Raw genomic sequence first — 19646 nt, forward strand, 5'->3', positions numbered from 1 at the left:
GGGATGGCAAAGGACCATGGCAGGCACTCTGGGCTTGCTCCCTCTGGAAACTGTGACCTGTCCCATTTCTGCAGTCCAGGTGATAGGAGGAGAGGCTGTGTGGCCTCTGGATGATGCCTTCATTTCAGGTCTGAGTCCTCAGAGAGGGGGGAGGATGAGAAAAGGCTGCCTCAGTCTTTGCTCCTGGCACTTAGGATGGTTTTGGGTTGGTTACTCTCTCAGCTAGAGGAGTATCTCTGAGTATTTGGGTTTTCTTTATATCCCCAGAATCCCTGCTTTATTTTCTTCTTCCCCCCACCCCCCCCCCCCACAGATCTTCAAGGCTGTGTAATACCAGTAGGAATGTTAGTGTATATTGTGATGTTCTGAGAAAAGAGGAGCTCTTCATCTCATGTGAAATAATTTGCCTAAATTCAGATTTTTTAACTCCTCGTGTTTCTACTAGAAAAGCGATATTATTATACAAAAGAGAAATGAAAGGTGTAAATTGCTTTTGTTTTTTGGATATACACTTTTGAGTGTACTGGCATTTGGAAGGGATAAAAAGGGAAATAAAAACTTGTGTTGCTGCTATATTCCATCTCTATTCTCTGCAGTGGCATAGTCTCAGATGTATTTCTTGTATCACAGTTTATCAAAAAAGGACCTAGGAAGGAAGAAGGAAAATGAAAAAAGTCTCTGCTGGGAAAAGTCCAATATAGCAAAAATACTGTTATAAACAGGTAATATTTATCAATTTGTCATTAGACATTATATTTGGCTTATAAAAGCTCATAATAAATTGATAAACCAAGTACCTCTAGTATTCCACTGTGAAAAGAACGTCACATACAACGTGGGAAAAAAAGGAGGAAGAGGTGTGACTGCCAGTAGTGTGATAAATCTTGCCCTTGCTAACAAGGGAGAACCAATGCAGGTTGCTTCTTTAGGATGAAAATCCTGCTGAGTTTTCAGATCACAGGATGATTTAATTAAGTGATGGACTTCAGTAAATCCTTGGGGAAACTGGAAACAATAAAGCTCAGCAGCCAAGCATCTAGATCCAAGCATAAGTGCACAATGAATGCCACCCCTCCCAGTGGGTGCCAAATACAAAGCTGCTGGATTTTGTCAGTATTTCGTTGCACAGCTCTTAAGCTTGTAGACCATTATAGACTTTAAACAAAGTTTTGAGAGTGAAAAAACTTGGCTCCAGAGTGAGAACTGCAATCTGTGTTTACATCAGGGAAATTACAAGCAGTTACAGTCATATCAAAGGTAAACTCTGGATTTTTTTGTTTCTCCTCTTAAGTATCATGTTTTAATCAAATCTTTCCTATGATGAATGTATTAATACTGGAGGGCTTGTTGCAGATGATGAGGAAAAGGCTTGAAAGATTGAAAATCTGCCTAAAGATACCGTTAAAGTACATTATACTGAAGGAAAAAGGGAAGATATAGATAGTATGGTTCTCTGAATTTATACCTTTGCGAAAAAACATAGAATTATCTCCTGGTGGTGAAAACACTGGTTTTCACCAAAGGAAGCATTTCAAAGGAAACCCAGCTTCCCCCATGTTAATAAAAACAACAGTAAATTTTAAGGTAGAAATGAATGTGATTGTCTACAGCTAGGTTTGGTGAGACACTAAGGTAGGCAGTGCTTGGCTTGCAGAGCATCACAGAGGGATCTCTGGCAGCTTCTGGAAGCTCAGCAAGGACAAGTATTTCTTCACACTGTCTTGGGATATTGCTCCAATGCAAACCATCACTTGGCAAAGTGCTGAAGCAAGTGGCTAAGTGTCAGCTTCAGTGTTTGCTTAAAACCAGGGCTTGCTAAAAATGCATCTGTTGACTTTTGAGCATTTTTCTGAAAACCTGAACACCAGCACACTGCCCAGAAGCATTTTGCAAGTTCTTCCAGTCCTCTCTGCTGCCTGGTGATTCCCCCCCACCCCGTGCCCTTCTTGGTTTAAGGTAGCATGTGTCCATTCATCCTTTGATGCAAACAAATCTCCCTTTGGTAATAGAAGGCACAAAACTCTTCCTGCATCCTTGGAATGGGGCGGGTGGCTGCACCTCGCTGCCCTTGCTATGGTGTATGTTTGCACAACACAGTGACTGCTGCAAGGGCTACTGTCGCCTCCTCCTCTGTGGCAGCCACCACTGGCCTGGGACAGTCACACCAAACCCTGGGTTCAGGCTGGAAACTTGTCTTTTGAACTGAAAACCAAGTCCTTATAATGGCATGATGAGTTGAGAGGCAGTTTTTATTAAAAACCTTATGGTCACCCCACTGCAAACCCAGTATTGCTTACCTAAACCAAACTTACAGCATTTATTTACCATAATTTAAAATAACCATTTCCTTGCTGAGGGTAAAGGAGTCTCTGAGCTCCTGCACAGGAGGCTGAGACCTCTGGTATTTGTGCCCAGTGTCTCCTGCACCCAGGTGCCTCTGACCCACACCTTGGGTTGCTTTCTGCTTCACTCCAAAGTTACCTTACCTGGACAACCCTTCCTCCCTGCACACAGCCCGGGTCTCTTGGGCAGCTCTCCTACAGCAAAGCAGCCAGGTTTTTCCCCAGGTGACACTGAGCTGTCTAGGGATGACTCTGGCAGCAGTGGTGGGACCTGGTGTTATGGAAATAGTGCATGCCAGCCACAATAACTGGGTTCTATTATGTTTCTGCTCAATCAATAAGCTGAATGACAGATTCCACTGTCATTTTTAAAAGTATTTTTAAAAAATATATTTTAAAAGTACTTTTTATTAATAGCATTACAGCCTGAATTGGTCATCTCTCAAGAAGGCCCTTAAACAAAGAAATCCCTGGATAAAGCAGTACATGGAAAAATAGTATCTTTCAAGCAATCTTTCTGTGTTTTGCTGAAAAGTAACAAATCGTTTACGTACTGGACAAATTTAGAACCCCTAGGTAATATAATATCTTTCTGATTTTCTCTTTGTCACTCTGACAAGTGATCATTAAAATAGTTGCAGATGTCAGAGACAGCTGGGTCCACAAATACACTTGCAACTATATTTTAATATAATAAATAATAGTAAAATATTAAGATTCTAGAGAGTCATTCCCCTGTAGCTCAACAGTACCCATTACAATATTTTCTAGTAGTCATTGTATGTTACTCTGGTCTCTGTCTCCATTCCTGTACTTTAGTTCTATTTACTTGTCTCCTCACAAGATCTAATCACACTTTGGGAGTTATCTCCCCCTGATTATAACAATCCCAACCAGGATCAATCTGAGGCCAGACAACCCAACTTCCCCTTGCTGGTAGGTCAACTCCACATGTTTTTTCATTTGTTTTATCTTGCTCTTGTGGATGAAACAACTCCTTCAGTAACAGGCCAGCATTGGCCCGGGATGGGTCATATCCAGAACAAATAATATAAAATAGTGATGTACACTGACCTGCATCTTCCCTTAACATAGGAATTTGATAACCAAATCCCCAGGATTCCAGGGGTGATGGAATATGAGGACCACAAACACATGCAGTGGCCAAGCACCTCCCTCCTTCTCATAAGCCAGGGCTCCATCCCTGTACTCTTGCAAGAGACACAGTAGTGGGGGGCTGGCTTCCTCTGGGTAAGACACACATTCTTAAATAATGTTAGGAAACAGCAAAAACATGGTGGGCCTGATGAATTGCTGCATGAGGAAAGAAAGGGAGTGAGGATCTTGTTTCAAAATGCATGACTGGCAAGAAGAGAGCCCATTCAAGGTTCAGCATCCTTCTGTTTACTCTAAGTGAAGAGATCTATACTGCACCCCTGGACACATATTAGTGTCCCTCAATGCTTGGAGCATCCAGTGGAAAAACTCTGTGACCTCAGATGTCAGAAAATAAATAAATCACGCTAATCTTTGCATGCATTATGGTGGAGCTAACTTTTTTTTTAATTGGTTTTATTCTCTAGAAATTTGGCTGCCAAGGTTTGGGACAGGAACATAATTCTGGTTTGTCAGGAATATAATATACTATCTGATTGAATTTTGCCAGAGGGAACATGTTTATACTTGCCGGCATGTTTCCAACAAATATTGTCACTGTGTGGGGGTTTATCCCCCAGTGGCTTTGCTATTGAGAACTAGTGAAGTATGGTATGCAAACATTTGGATAAAAAATAATATACCCTCACCTGAGTGCAGCTAAATGCAGCAGGCTGATGCCAATGAACCACAGATGGGGATGTGAGTTATGTCATCCACAATTTATACAGAGACTGTAGAATCCCACTTCTGGATGTGTGTAGCTTATAGATGCTACAGGGCATGCATATAACAGCTGAAGCTTTAAAGGTATTGATTTACATTCCTGCCATTGCTACTGCAACGTGACAGCAGGAATCTAAGACACCCTCTTTAACAATTGACTAGGTATGCCACAGCCCACTATACATATTTATCTGTCACCTTCCAGTGGACATTTACTTTAAAAATAAAGGTATCCTAGAATCATAGAATTGTTTGTGTTGAAATGGACCTTAAAGAACACCTAGTTCCAACCTCCGTGCCATAGGCAGGGACACCTTCCACTAGACTAGGTTGCTCAAAGCCCCATCCAGCCTGATCTTGAACACTTCCAGTGGTGGGGTATCCACAGCTTCTCTGGGCAACCTGTTCCAGTGCCTCACCCCCCTCATCCATTTTTTTTTTCCTAGGGTAAGTTCCTTATTAATTCTTCATACTTCAGGCAGATGCCCTTGACCAAAAGTTGCTCACCTCATGTTTGTGTTAATTCTGATTTGGTACCTGGTGAGTGGTGGCAGGGGGTGTTTCACACCCAAGCTGTGGGTCTGACTGGTGCAGCAGCCCTGGAGCTGCCAGGCAGTAGAGGTGCCTTTGCTATGGTCCTGCAGCCGTGCACTGTGGTCCAGCCCAAGTGGCTGCAGATAGCTCAGGTGATGTGCTGTATTTTAGATTTGAGTAATAAAGGTTTCATTTCCATTTCACCAGCTTGTTGGATTTACAAGCCTTATTTCTTAAGTCTCCCAGTACTTCAGTGGATCACTACTCCAGGTTGTGGCATGAGCATCTGCCACCATTACAGCCCAAAGAGTGACTCTACAGCATTTAACTCACTATCCAGTCAATGGCCTCCACGACTTTATTCTCACTTGACCATGAAATTATGGCTCTCCAGATGAAGAAAAGAGAGCACAACAGACTACTGCACAAAAAATATAATTTAAATTGCAGATCTAATGTCTTCAGGCTTTGGACATGTACAGTTTTGCAATTATTTTTTGGTTTAGGAATCTTAATAAGCAAAGTAATATTTTGCTTCTGAAAAGTAAAGAAGAGACAAGAAAATAAGAAAATCAATTGGTTTATTTTTACTTGTATTTCTCTGTTACTAATTCTCCCTAACTCTGTTATCTATCCAAAAAGAAAGGAATGGAAAGAATCACTACCTTTCCCCAAGTTTCTTTAGAAAGAAGAAAAACCACAATCTGTAGAATACTTCAAATTCAATATAAGTAAGGGGAAAATACATGGGATTCTCTACTGTTGTTACTTGTACACTTGCTCAAATGCTGCAATTTTGTCACTTTGTCTCTGGTCCTCAATGGGCTGAGAAAGAGAGAATCAAAAAGCCCACCTCCCCTGATACATATTTTTAGAAGCATTCAAGAATTCATCAAAGTCAGTCTTCAGATAGAAGAGGTTGGTTGACTAAACTGCCATGTACTATTGTCTTCTGAAAGTGGAATTAGTCTGTGTAATCTATTATACCTCTCTATAGCCTAATAAGTACCATATGGGATATTTTTATATATTATGTACATTTTATGCATATTTATACATAATATACACATACATGTTTAAACATCTATGGAGACTTATATAAGCATACACGTAATATTCTATTCTATATCTTTATATTTTAGCAACTTGCTGTATGTATGTGTATACATATATAGTGAAGTACTATTATTTTGTTGATACAGCTAACACTTTTTGTACCTCCTTTAGTGATTGCCACATGAGTTCCTCAAGGACAATGGACCCTAAGATGAGAGAGGCTGAAGGAGATGGAGAGGACAATTCAGGTATAATTTCTCCCTTCCCTGGTGAATGAAAAGTGCTGTGACTTCTTGAGCTTCTATGCTTTAGCTCTATCATAGAAGTCAATCAGTTTGTTTAGAGAATGCATTCTGCTTTTCTCTTCACTTTTTTCCCAAGAGCTGTTACATGTTTTCAGCATTTTCAGAGGCTTGAAATAAGATTTTTATAGCATCTTGTGACCAGGCTAACTTTTTTATCCAACAACATCCAAGAGTGAATGAAATGCTGATAGGGATGCCTTGTGGTACTGTCATGTCAACTTAAACAGGCCAGGCACAAGTTGTTGGAATTCTTGTGGAAAACACTGATTTAATTTGAAATGGTTTCCTTCACAGAGCTGCAACTGATCCTAATTTGGGTCTTTCCTCACTGCGCAGACTAGAATTGCTTTTCAAGATTATTTCTAGATGAATACTTTGTGATCCATTGAATCTTGTAATCAGCATTAAAAATATACTCGATGCATTATAAACCAAACATTTTAAAAGCATTAGCCTCCCAATACTGTGCATTCACCTATGTATGCCTTTTCTACATTTAAATTGGTTTTGGTAGCATTGCTCTTATCATCACTTATTAGCTTGCTGAACAGAGGCAGTGGGTTTCCAAGTAATAATTTCTTTTTCATATCCCAAGCAGTTAAGACAAAATTTTTCCTTCACAGTTTAATTACCTCAAGAGGCAAGTAGAAACTCTATTAGGAATGATCCTACACCATTGGTTATTTTTTGTGTCTCATAAACATTGTAATCCATTCTCCAAGATAACAGTAATTTCATGCTATCCGTACAGTCTTGAAAGACATTAATGCAACAGTGGTCTGTGTTACATTTTCCAGGAAAAAATCCACTTATGCAAAAAATTATAAAGAAATGTTATTTTTCAAAAATTTGCACATGCTGCTGGTTGTATCTTCTTTATGTTTCTTCACTTAGGAAAGAAAAAATCGAAGTTCAAATCTTTCAAAAAGTTTTTTGGTAAAAAGAAAAGGAAAGAGACATCTTCTGTGAGCAGCAGTCTGAAGTTGTGCCAGTCAACAAATGATGTCGGGGCCTCTCATGACATGCGCACTAGTTATGATTCTGAAGATGAACTTGAGTAAGTCTTTGGACTCTGGCAAACAAATACAAAATTGCTACAATGTCTGTAGATTAAAGACACCCCAAAATTGTCTCCTCCCCTTGTTCATAATGCTGTATTTTCAAATAGTTGCTTTTCCCAGGAAAGTACAAATTAAAATGGTTGATGCAATGCCAGTCAGAAGGGAATTGGGTGGGGTGTAGCAAGAAATATTTATGAAATAAGCTTTCATTTAGTCATAAATAAGCCTTGGGTTATAATTGCAAAAGAATGTAATTCCTATCTTCAAAAATGAATTAGATAATTGGTTTATATCCTACCAGGATTGTCTTATGCCCCTAAAATGTAACTACTAAGGATTGTTAGAGAAAGTCAGATGACTAACCATTTATGCCAGGGTTTGAAAGCAAGAAAGGAGTAATGGGATGATTGTAACTGAAATCAGCAGGAACCAGAAGCTCTGAAGCCTTTTTTTATCTCTGTATACATGGGATTCATCTGACCAAAGGAAAAATGTCTGCATTTGAGTTCTAGAAACACAGACTCATAGAATGGTTTGAGTTGGAAGGATCTTTAGACATCATACAGTTCCAACCTCTCCACCATGGACAGGGACAGTTACTTACCAGCTGCCTTTTATAGTCAGAGAGAAGTCAGCATTACTAACAAAGACTGTATCACCTTTATGCATGAAATAGGCTCTGGAGGTGCCTATATCTCCCCACTGAATGTAAACAGGAGCCTGGGATAACCACCTCCAATGTAAATGCTACAATTTGATGTCTGAAGTTAGACCAGAGGAGTCCCATCCTGTGTACCTCTTTGCCTCTGAAGACTTTGTCTTCATGTTACCCACTATGAAAAGTAACCATGAGAATCCCAGTCCAAACATTGAGATATGTCTCTGGACAGAGAGGTGGACTGAAGAACCCCTTCGATAACTAAAAAGCAAGTCTTTGCATTGGTGGATGCTGTGCCTCTCAGAACAAGCCTCCTGGTCCTCAAGTGAGGGGTGCTGCTGTGGCCAGGAATGGGAAAGGAAACCATCCTGGCCATTTAAAACGACATTATTCGATGTGGCCACCAGGCAGCGCCAAACAACCAAAAGAAATTACTAAAAATATTTTTTTTTCTTCTTTGATGGTTTGGTTTTGTTTTTTTCTTTTTGCTTTCATGGCATTGGCAATAGTAATGTTAATTAGTCGAGCTTGAAGCCCTTGGAGTTCTGGGCTGGCAGCACCAGGTGGTGTGAAGTGCTGTTGTTTGACAATTTATTACATCTTGTAAGACATGGTGAGATTTTCTTTCCCCCGTGTGTGGCTTAACAAGGTCATGTCTGAGTGGGTACCATCTCTGGCTGTTCTGGCTATATTCCTGTGCTGTAACCTGAAACATTGTTACATTATTGTTTTTTTAATATTTATTTAGACAGACAAAGACCAGGAAATTATTTGAAAGGAAGGAAAATTAATTTGAACACTCTTAATCTGAGGAGACATGCAGGGTACGTCCATTATGTGTCTGGGAGGGATGCATCTGCTAGAAAGAGAAAATGAGGATGGAATGCTGGGATAAATGTGCCCATGCAGCAACACTGCCTGTGTGGCTGCCACCCTTGTTGAGTGCTGGTGCGTGGGGCACCACTGCAGTCCTGACTGGCACCTACTCTGCAAATTGCTATAGATCTGTCTGACCTTGGATGCATTGCAGAGATCACATTTGTACTCAGATGAATTGTTCTTCTAATGTCTCTAATGCATTAAGCAAAAGTAGCAGGCTTTCCTTCCTTCTGCAGCAAGAATGTAGATCAACTCTTTCCTGCTATTGTTTTATCAAATATATTTATAGCAGCCACTATGGGGAAAATGTTACTGTCTTCCATGATTGTTTGTTTCTTCAATGTCCCTATGACAGCATCTAGGATCCAGAAATACAGTTCTTTTTTCTTTTCTGCTCAATTCACTTGATAGTTACATAAACCCAAACAATTGTCTGTTCTACACTCATTTACCATTTCATAGCTCCTTGATTTAAAAAATTTGAAAAACTCTTAAAAATACTGTGTGCACACATTTCTTGTTCCTTCTCAGTAAGGGTACAAGCTAAGCTGAGGAAAATGAGCACAAGAAACCTAGCAGGTAGCTGTCAGTCTGTGGGCCTCCTCTACTATTCCCATAAGGAAGCAAGTTGCTCATACCCCACATGCACCATTTGCAAAAGAAGTTACATAACATTTATGTCAGAAGTAGGAAAGAGAATATGAGAGAAACTGGCCACAAAGCATCTCCTACTTCCCCAGCTAGGCCACAAAGATTGTCAATGAAAAAATGTGTCCCACAGGCTCATAAGAGAGAATTTGAGGGACCTTGATATAGAGCACAGCACCTTTTAAGGATTTATGCAAAGGATTCCATGTGAGGACTACATTGCCTGAAATGTTTTTTGCTAATCTCTATGGCAGAAATATATTAAATGCTGTACCACATTTAGATAGTAAAAGGTACTTATTCTTCCTATGGCAATGGTCACTCATTTGCAAGACATGGTCTTACATTAACAAGAAGTCTCAGTACAGACTCATTTATGTGAACTCCATTTTGCACCTGGGCTTGCCTGTGGTACTGTGACACCACCCAGCTGCTGGCTTCCACCCAAGAGTCAGTAGCTTTTTCCATAAGACCTAACTCATCTTCTGGGGTTAAACTGTCTTTAACCTTGATTCAGTTTGTTAACCTGACAGATAACAGCATTTACAATTTCTTTTTTTTTGTTTTTAAAGGTATTACTTAGGTTATCCTGAATGGCTGTATTCATGGGGAAGTCTGGAATCTTGTTTGTGACAGGGCTGTGCATCCCTGTCTCCCATTCCACATTCAGTAGACCCCTTGAGTTAAGAGGAATGGCAAAAAATTTGCATGTTTTCACTCATTTATTATATTATTCTAGGACACATAAAGGCATTATGGGAAGCAGAGCTTTGTCACATGATAGCATTTTCATCCTTGAGACTGGGCAAGAGCCTGGAAGGCCAGTAAGAGTGTTTTCTCAAGAAAACATTTCTGATCGGATTAGAGCTTTACAGGTAATTTAGACAATATAATTTTTTTTTTCAAATGCAAGAGATGGAATGTCTTTCCAGGCTTGATTTTTTTTTTTTTTTTGATAGTATTTGTGGTTGAATGTTTGATTAGTAAGTAATGTCTGTCTGCTGTATACATCAAATGTTGCATTTGTTAATTAGACAGCAGTATCCCATTTTGGTTTTACATAAATGATAGCTGAAAAATGGGTAGTTTATTTGGTTCCCTAAGAAAATGTGTAAAGTCAGATGTCCTGTGCCCTGGATCATTCAGTTGTGAAGTTAAAATAATGGTAACTCATTGACCTTAGCTAACAAAATGTTCTGGGGAAACCTCCATCACTATCATAAGCTAATGTATTTTATGCCACGCTGAAGATGAAACTCCAGCCTACCATGAAACTGGGACCTCCACCTCCATTTGGACTTCATGCAAAGCGAACAGAGGATGCTGGGACCAGTTCTGAAGATGATGGATTACCCAGGAGCCCTCCAGAAATGTCTTTGCTTCATGAAAGCCTAAGCTCAGGCATGAGAACAAGAGTAAGTAGTTCCAGTGTTGACAAAAATGAGTGTTTAATAACTTGTTTTACCTATATGTGGATGACAGAATAAAGTATTTGGTTTTACATATCCCTATTTTACCTCTGAGCAATTCAGAAATACCTTAGTCAAATTGGGAAAACACTCTCTCTCTGTAAACAGCTACTTAGAATCTGTGTTCCTATTAAAACATAAATATCACACCAGAAAATGCACGACTAGGAAGAAGAGTATGTGATTGTGTGCATGCATGGGAATGCTGGGTTTTTTATAGAGACTACAAAGAGCTGCCAGGCATAAAATACTAAGGCTGAAAAATCTGTATTCCCCTTGAGTGTGTTGATAAGAGAACTCTCTAATGTTCTTCTAGGTTGCCATTGGAAAAAGAAACATAAAATAATCTGATTTTTCTTAAATGATAGTTTTGTTAGACATTATTTCATTCTTTATCTGCATGTCTTACACTTTATGTTTGCAGTGTCCTTGCTAATCCTTAAGACTGTAGAGAAAAACAACTTACATTGTCAGTACCTTTGTGCACTTTGTGTAGATGGTTTCTGCGATTATATTCACCTTGTTTGTCATCTTTTACTGAATCTCTTCCTCATTCCATCCCACAGTTCTCTGACTCTCACAAGCACCTTAGCTCTTTGAGTTTAGCTGGAACAGGCAGTGAAGAAGAAGAACAGGTAACTTCTGCCAAATATATTAAGGGACAAGTAATTGCCCATAGTAGTTTTTAAAAGAAGTATTAAAAAAAAATATTTTGTTGCCTGTCTGCTGCAAAAAACAACTTTGTGTGCATGTAATTGCCTGCCTGTCTGTTTGCTGTTTTAATGTCTGTCTGTCTAACATAAAAAACTATGATTATTTATCAACATTATTCTGATGGAGAGTCATCCCATTATTATCCCATTGATAATAATTAATGTCTCTAGAAAAGCTCATATCCTTTAGCAAACTTTATAGATAGGATTTAATCTCCAAGCACAACCAACCAGATTTGGACACTGAAGTAGTGTCCATTTTTTCAAAGATGGGAAATTGCAGTAAAGGCTGCTTGAGTTACATGCAGGATAATGGAGAAAGTTTATTGAAGAGATGGGAACAGCTCTAGATTCTCTGAAATCTGCTCAGACCCTACTTTAAGTACAAAGTTACCTCACACTGACACAGAAGGTGTTTGCCTGATGATAGTGGCTGACATTGCTGCCTAGGAGTCTGAGTTCAGCCTTCAGTTGCATTCTGGCTCTGAATTTTGCTGAAGTGATGTTTTTCAGAGCTCAAGGATAGGCACATGGATGGCTTTCTTCAATCAGAAGCCAGCCGTTCTGGCTGATTAAAGGGCTGTTTTGGAAAGCTCTGAAGAGTCCCTTTTAGCTGTCCACAGCTGGAGTCATGGTAGAAACAACACAGGGGGTAGAGGGAAGAGCATTTTCTAGGAATAGGAGGAAGGGTGGAGGGAAATTGCAGAAATGAAATAGAGAAACTAGTGCTGAGCTGACCATTTCTTGGTAATTATGCAAAATGTATTTCAGGACCAGCAGCAGCAGGGCTCAGCAAAAAATTCTGGCCTTACTTCTTAGATTCCACATGAAGCTGTTTGAAAATACTGCTTATATGCAGTGCAATATTATTATTCTTAAAATAAAAACAACAGAACTCATGAAAGAAGTATTTCTTGAACGCTGTTATGGGATCACTGTAATTGTGCGCACATGTTTGCTAAAAGAGGATTTATGTCTCCCTGTTGTTCCATTAACATTTCTGACTCACTTGCTGACTCCTGAGTCGTGGCGGTGACTACACAGCTGTTTAGCTTTTTCCACATGCCCTATCATTTAGCTCGGCGTTCTCTTCAACCCATGCCAGTTTGAGAGTGCAGCCAGAATGCAGTTCCATCTAAAGGCTTTCCTCCCAAGCCACAGGATCTACTACCTGGCATTTCAGAGAAGTTAGCCCTGCTTCTACAAGTCAGAGGAGACCAGTTCACAGGGCTGAGGAATTTTGCATGACCCAGTCCTGAGGTTTTGGGCAGCAGTGACACCTTGCTGTGTCTTGGCAGCTTTTCTGGATTGAAGGAAGGAATCATAACTCTCTTGTCTGGGCTTTGGGGATGGCATTTCCTCCTGGCCCCCCCACCTTGTGCCACCCAGCATGACCAGCTGAAGGATGACTGAGCCATGTGCACATGAGATTTGGAGAAAGGGGTCTGCCAACTCTTTCCTTCTCCAGCGAGCTTTGTCAAAGCCAAACTTCGTGGGACAAACAACTTCTGCAGCTGGCTTAGAGCTGGCATTCACTAAGGCTGCTGAAATTTAAGTAAGAAAGCAGATTTTGGATTTTCTGGTGTAATGGCCAACACTGAGCACTGCCAAGGAGAAGACATGCAAAGTTCTCGAGGAAAAGCAGGAGCCAGAAGAAAGGCGGGCAAATAATGACATGCTTTGAAAGAGAACACGTGCTGTGTTTTTATCATGGAGCTGAAATGTCAATGTATTCACTGTTAGGTACTAATGTATAATGCAGCCACCTATCAGGTGTTGTACATTAGTCATGTTTGACTACTAGACTGCAGATATTGTAGAGTTAAAATTAATGAGAGCATCCATTATTCAGCATGTCTGAGCTACCTTCTTTTTCTTAAGTAGAAAGTATGATGAGAAGGTGTGGATCCAGCCTCTGCTAAAATCAATGGGAGTTTTCCCCTGGCCATTGAGCAAGCTGTAGAAGGCCCTCACTACACTACAGAGTATCTTTGGCCTGCAGTGCATATTGCAGAATTCTACTTGCAGAAATTGCTGATGCTTTTTTCCCTTCCAAAATAAAATGAACACCAACCTGCCCTGCCCTTCTCCCATCCAACTTTCTTAGTAAAATACCACTTCCAGAAAAAAAGAAAGAAGAAGAAAGCACAACAAAGGAGGAAATTGCCTCCAAAGAAATGAACCAGAATTTCAGCTTACAAAAGGAGTGCTGTCAGGAGTTGTCAGAGGTCATGTTAATGCTGTGACAGATAGTTTGGAAATACCATTTTGCCTACTTACAAAACTGAATCTGAGAGGAAGGATGAACCCTTTTTAGAGTTTATTTATTTTAAATAAATTTTCCAATGTTCTTTTTGCATCATCCCTGGAACTAGGGTAGTTTTTGTTGAAGTTCACAGGCAAGCTGAATTCCAGCTTTGTTAAAGTATGATACCCCCTGCAGCATTCAAGAGCTGTTTCTAGATGGGTTATTTGCTTCTAGTAGGAATTATCCATCACTTCCTTCCCCAGAATAGTCTACTAACGAAACTTTATATTTCCAGTAAATGCAGATATAAATACATGAGGTAAAAACACAAGCTGACTTAAGTGTCAATGCCACTGATTCTTATTTTTTTTTGTCTTTGGGGGAGGGTATTGTAGAGTTGGAAGGACCTGTTGACATACAAGAAGCTAAAGATGCTCAGCACAAAACAACTGTGGATAGGAGCCTAGAGAAAGATGCTGGAGGACAGACCGAGAAAGGAAAATGGCCCTTTATGTTCTGTAACTGAGTACTCTTCATAAAGCTGTCTTCTAAAACAATGCTGGCCATGTATTTGTGTGCTTTAGATCTTCCAGTTAGATGGGATTTTCTCCTTCCCACTGGACAATATATCATAATAGTCAAGTAGCTAAAAATTCAGAATTGCTAATACCAGTACATCACACGCAACATTAGGAAATGCAATGTATTTTAAAGAAATGTCAAAACGAAAAAGAGAAAAACTTAAAATTATAAAAAAATATGCCTACTTCTTTGTAGAAATGCTATATTTGTGTCTTTGTTTCTTTGTTTGATTCTCTATTTGGGAATTTTTTTTTTCAGGTTACATTGGGTTCTTCTAGACCTCGCTCTACAGATGGTCAGCTGTTCACTAGGCATGGAAGTACCAAAACTGGGTCTCCCCGGACATCTGACAGTACCATCTCCCCTACAGCCAATTTTGACATTCCACCTGAGCTTTCTGCTTTCTTGGATAATTCTGCTGCTAAACATAAGCTTTTAATAAAACCCCGGAACCAGAGATCCAGTAGAATAAGAAAATTTTCTCAGGTACATGTGAAAATAAAAAGTATCACTTTTGACACAAACCCAGAAAGTTCTTACTGGACTTTTTACTTCAAACTCAGATATGATAATTGAAAGTGCATACTATTTTTAAAAGGCTATTAAAAAGTGTATAATATTTAAAAAAAATCTTTTTTCTAAACCATCCAAAACACAATTTATCTGATCCCTTGTCATATTTTGTGAAGGGCATAGCTTAGTTTTTCTTCTTTCTTTCTTTCCTTTCTCTCTTTTAGCACTAAAGCTTTCAACTTTTACTACAGAATTTATACTTTATTGTTTGTGGGTTTTTTTTCCAATGTTTTAAATACATTAAAACAATGAATTTGGCTTGCTTACTACCAGAAATATTATTCCCTCTGTCTCAAAATATTACTAGCTGATGTTCTGTATTTCTCCAAATCTGTGAGTGACCTTTCAGCTTGGTAGAGCACTGCTGTGAGCAGCACAATGATGAGGCCAGTTATTTAAAAAAAACACATAAAGCAATAATTCAGCGATCAATCCTTCTTTTCCATTCTAACATTGTTACTAAAATACGATTGCTTTGTCCAGACTGCCTATAACTGCCAGCTGACTGAGCCCTTCTGGATTCCCACAGAGAGTGTTCACATGTTTTGATAAAACAATTTTTAATATTTTCTTGCCCAACTCTGCCTGTGCTCCTTGCTTCTGGCTAACTGATATCTTCTGCTTTTATGTTCTTGTGTATATGGATTGTGAATGCAGGTGGCATTGCAACTGGGTTTTTTTTTGCAATTGCATTTGCAAAACAAGAAGTTGTAAGCACCTTAAAATATCTTTAAAGTGCAGGTTTTGTGTTCTTAGAATTAGGGCCTAGATCCAAAGTATATATTTACCCAACAAACTATGGGGATACAGTGAGCTAATACAGGCACCATATGAAAAGGCATATTCAGCAGCTCAGTACTGTGCTTTCAAATAATCCTGTGTACTTAGCCAGTCCTCACATCAAGTTTAATCACAAGACCTCACAGATAACTACATGTGAATTTATAAACTTTTATAAACTATATATGACTTATATAAACTTTTATATTATTATATAAACTTTTATATTATTTTAAATTATATGAATTTATAAACTTTTATCAAATAGTTTAACTCTTGAAAGAAAAAGAAAACTTTTACTCAAAGAAAGCAAGGCTGTAATGCTGTATGACAGTGGGAATAGAAACAAGACTGCCACATGGGGCAGCTACTCAGCTGGAATGGAGTGCCATAACAGGATGGATTTGTTAGGCTTTTGCTCTTGCTTCTATGTACCCTTTCCTCTTCAGAGTCATACTTAAGGAAGAATGGGATGTTTTATTTTTAATGCTAGTATGGAGTAGCAAAATACAAAGAGACAGATTTTTCTCTTTCAAGTGTTGCCTTTTGCCCAAGAGCAGCACAACATAGGCAGTATGCTCTGGAGAATCAATTGCCAAGGACAGTCCAATGACCATTGTTCTGATGGATTTCCCATCTACAAGGGCATGAAAGCACTAGTTGTGCAGAAGGAAATGTCACACATTGCTTTTTTATTGGTTAAATACATTATTCCAGGATCTGCTTAATTAAAAAAGCATCCAGTCTCTAGGTTAAGGAAACTGCAAGCTCAGCACTGGAGGCAAGTATTGCCTTCCTCTCTAAGATCTCAGCTGTACATGTAATGGTGAATAAGAAAAAATGTGAAGCTGTACATGGTGATGGGGTTTTTTGGATTTCTTTTTTACAGAGGACTCAGTCTGAATCTCTGACTGATTTGAGCTGTACCCCAGAGGAAGAAGAAGAGGATGATGCTGTATTCAAACCCAACAATCAAGAACTGCCATGCAGCACAGCTGCAACGCAGGATGTGGCTTCCTGGCCAAAGCCCAGAATGCCTGAGGACCTCCCCTCTGCTTTGAGACCAGTGATGACTCAGCCTGCTTCCGAGTCTGCTGTTGGACAGGAAACCCTGCTACCAGAGAATAAGCCAGAGGACTGCCAACCAACACTGGAAATTACATGTGAGGAGTCTGAGTCCTCACTGCCCTCAGAAGGCAAAGAGTCTGCAACTTCTTCCTATTCCAGTTCAAACAGAGAAGTACAAAAGCAAGAAGATTCCTCAGAAATGCTGGTTCTGTTGTCTGGGGATAGGTCAATCAATATGGTAAATCAAGAAAATGAGGAGCTTCCTACTGTGTTTCCATTAAATAAATTACCTTCTGAAGAAAATATTTCAATTAGTAAGAAATGTATTGTTTGCCTGGGAAGGTCAGAAGAAAATAATCAGAAGGATGATCAGGTACCTGTGGAAATGCCCTGTAATAAAGGGGAAGACAAAGGCTTTACTCTGTTGTCAGAGTCCAGCAAGGAGTTTTTCATGGGTCCTTCCCAGCCCACAGACTCATTCTATGTTTCACATCCTGCTTCCTCAATGCAGATGGGATCATCTACTTTCTGCTCTCCAGAGAAAATAAAGACTGCACAGGAGGCAAATGCTTCTAATAAGGAGAACAGTCAGTCACTGGTCCACAAGGAGGAACAGTTGGGGAAGAAAGCTGAAAAAGCAGTCAATGAACTCAATGCCTTCAAAAAGTTTTCTGTTTCCTCTGCATGGGAGAGACCAAGCACCAGAAGCCTGTATTTCCCAGAAAGATCAGAGTTGGAAAGCCCATTAAATACTGGATTCTTCCTGTCCAAAGCAAAGGTCTCCTCAAGAAATGAGAAGTGGCAAGACGACTTCCAGAAGGGATCAGATCTGGACGAGGAAAAAAGTAGCAGCAAAAAGGAGACTTTGCTGCCAGAGTCCTACTCCGAGAACACAGGCCAACCTACAGAAAGTTTGGCCAGTTATGTTTCCCCAGCTGTTGATCCAGTAACAATGCCGAGCAATTCTTCAGTGGTATCTCAGAAGCAGCCAAGTTGTAAAGACAAAACTCCTTTTCAAGTGAAACTTAGATCCACCTCACTGTCCTTGAAATATGAAGACAACTCATCACTGGAATCAAAAGGGATTAAAAGATACAGTGCAGAATTTAATTTAGAAAATGAGGGATTGCCTTTCTTTTTAAGAGGTGATAAGGCAGAGATCAGAAAAACAGCCAATACAAATACTGGTGATTCTTTAAATGAGAAGATCAAACCCAAAGCAAAGTCGTCTGAACAGCTTAGTTACAAACCTCCATTGCCTAAAAAGCCAGTGTTGCAAAGCATAACCATTCCAAACACTACTGCGAGCAAGGAGAAGCAGGACAAAGCTATTCACTCTCCTGAATCCAGAAATGAAGACAGAGACTCGGAGAAACAGTCAACTGCTTGTAAAGTGCCTGGTAAGAGTCGCAAAACTTTATGAATTTACCTTCACTTGCAAAGAGTGACCTTACCTGTGAGAGAGCATGAGGCAGCACTGTTGTGTCAGCCTGGTGAGCATGAGCTGATGACTCTGCCTTCAGTGAGGTTGCTCCCTTATTTTCCCTTGCTGAAAAGATTATCAAAAAGACAGCAGGGAAGAAACAGCAGACAGAATAAGATATTTTTACCTCTGATTTTTGAATTTCAGAGTATTTTTTAAAGGATGTTCAAAGTTACACTCAAAAAATAAAGTATACTAGCACGTATTGGAAAACAGAAATAGCAAGCCACTAAGTGTCCCCATTTAGGGCTGCTGCATGGCAATTCAAAATCCAAGAGCACATATTAAGTGTAGTGCCCTGTGTGGGACAAGTGACTCAGACCTCTAGACCTTCTTTTTCACCATAGCATTGAGGCAGAAATGCAATGAGGCCCCGTCGCTGCTTGCCATGGTAAACACTCCACTTATTTATTGCCTCCTGTGAGGTTTTCTTATTCATTTATCTGTCTTTATCATTACTCATTCCTTGTTTAAAACAAAAATTAACAACCCTGCAGCTTCCTGGAATTCAAAGCCAGGAGAGACCATAAGATCGTGTCTACTGCAGATTGTTCTATTTTACCCTGTTGTCTGTATTATATAATTGGGTTAGAGATTAAAAAAAAATCAGACCTCTAGAGACTAATTATACACTGTGGACTACAGGCAAAGAACAGAAAAGACTGGAAGTGGCACCACTGTCTGGGGTCTTTTCAATGACAATAAACAAGTTAGGTGAAGCACACTCAAGCAGTTCTGGCAGGAGACCTCTGCTCATCACTTCAGAGAACAGCTGAGAGGGGAAAAAATAAATCTTAAGTCTTCTGATATGTGGAAGAAAAGTCTTCCCTGTCCTGGACCTGTATGGGCATGGGTTTGATGTTATGAATGTGAGAAGATGCTGGCCAAGTAAATAATAGGCTATCTCTGTGCCATTGCAGAGCTTCCTGGTTGCTCTTCTCTGATTGGGGTCTGTCTCTGAGCTTTGGAGTAGGGGAACACCAAAACAGAAGATCATCTCAGGGCACAGGGCACCACTTGTCCTCTAGGGTGACAAAAGTCTCTTCCTGGTGCCAGAGGCAACTTACTGAGTGACATCTGATTCCAGTTGTCTTCTGCCACAGCATCACAGACATTTTTGCAGGACTTTGGCCACATTCACAGCTTTCTGCTCTCCCAGCCCTCATAAAGGAGCATTCATTAAGATCCACAGCTGAATGAGGTCCCCACAGCCATCCAGCCAGAGCCTCCCCACACCCTGCAAGCAAGGCAGGAGATATATATATGTAATCCCAACACTCCCTTTAAAGGCATTTTCCCCTCTATGTTTATTATTATTATGTTATTATTATGATTATTTGTTGTAGCCCACATCTCTGATGGACTG

The 19646-nt window shown here is 39.8% G+C and overlaps 1 protein-coding gene and 2 long non-coding RNA genes across 5 annotated transcripts in view; 1 reads left to right on the forward strand and 2 right to left on the reverse strand.

The window, feature by feature from the left end:
* Positions 1 to 19646, forward strand: part of CRACDL (CRACD like) — a 62960-nt gene that overhangs the window by 31777 nt on the left and 11537 nt on the right. For all 3 annotated transcript variants that reach the window (XM_053971436.1, XM_053971435.1, XM_053971438.1), the window contains 7 exons: positions 5985 to 6061; positions 7013 to 7175; positions 10104 to 10239; positions 10615 to 10779; positions 11400 to 11468; positions 14635 to 14862; positions 16619 to 18197. In XM_053971436.1, coding sequence (XP_053827411.1) covers positions 5985 to 6061; positions 7013 to 7175; positions 10104 to 10239; positions 10615 to 10779; positions 11400 to 11468; positions 14635 to 14862; positions 16619 to 18197 — 2417 coding nt within the window. The remainder of the gene's footprint in view (positions 1 to 5984; positions 6062 to 7012; positions 7176 to 10103; positions 10240 to 10614; positions 10780 to 11399; positions 11469 to 14634; positions 14863 to 16618; positions 18198 to 19646) is intronic.
* The window catches only part of LOC128804028 (uncharacterized), a 55642-nt gene that overhangs the window by 9721 nt on the left and 26275 nt on the right, over positions 1 to 19646 (reverse strand). The window lies entirely within an intron of this gene.
* LOC128804029 (uncharacterized) lies at positions 345 to 19511 on the reverse strand. The gene is made up of 3 exons (XR_008435906.1): positions 19348 to 19511; positions 18252 to 18346; positions 345 to 646 (listed from the first exon to the last, which is right to left on the reverse strand). It is a non-coding gene; the product is annotated as an uncharacterized LOC128804029 (long non-coding RNA).

Source organism: Vidua macroura, chromosome 2 (assembly GCF_024509145.1).
Source record: "Vidua macroura isolate BioBank_ID:100142 chromosome 2, ASM2450914v1, whole genome shotgun sequence".
Lineage (NCBI taxonomy): Eukaryota > Metazoa > Chordata > Aves > Passeriformes > Viduidae > Vidua > Vidua macroura.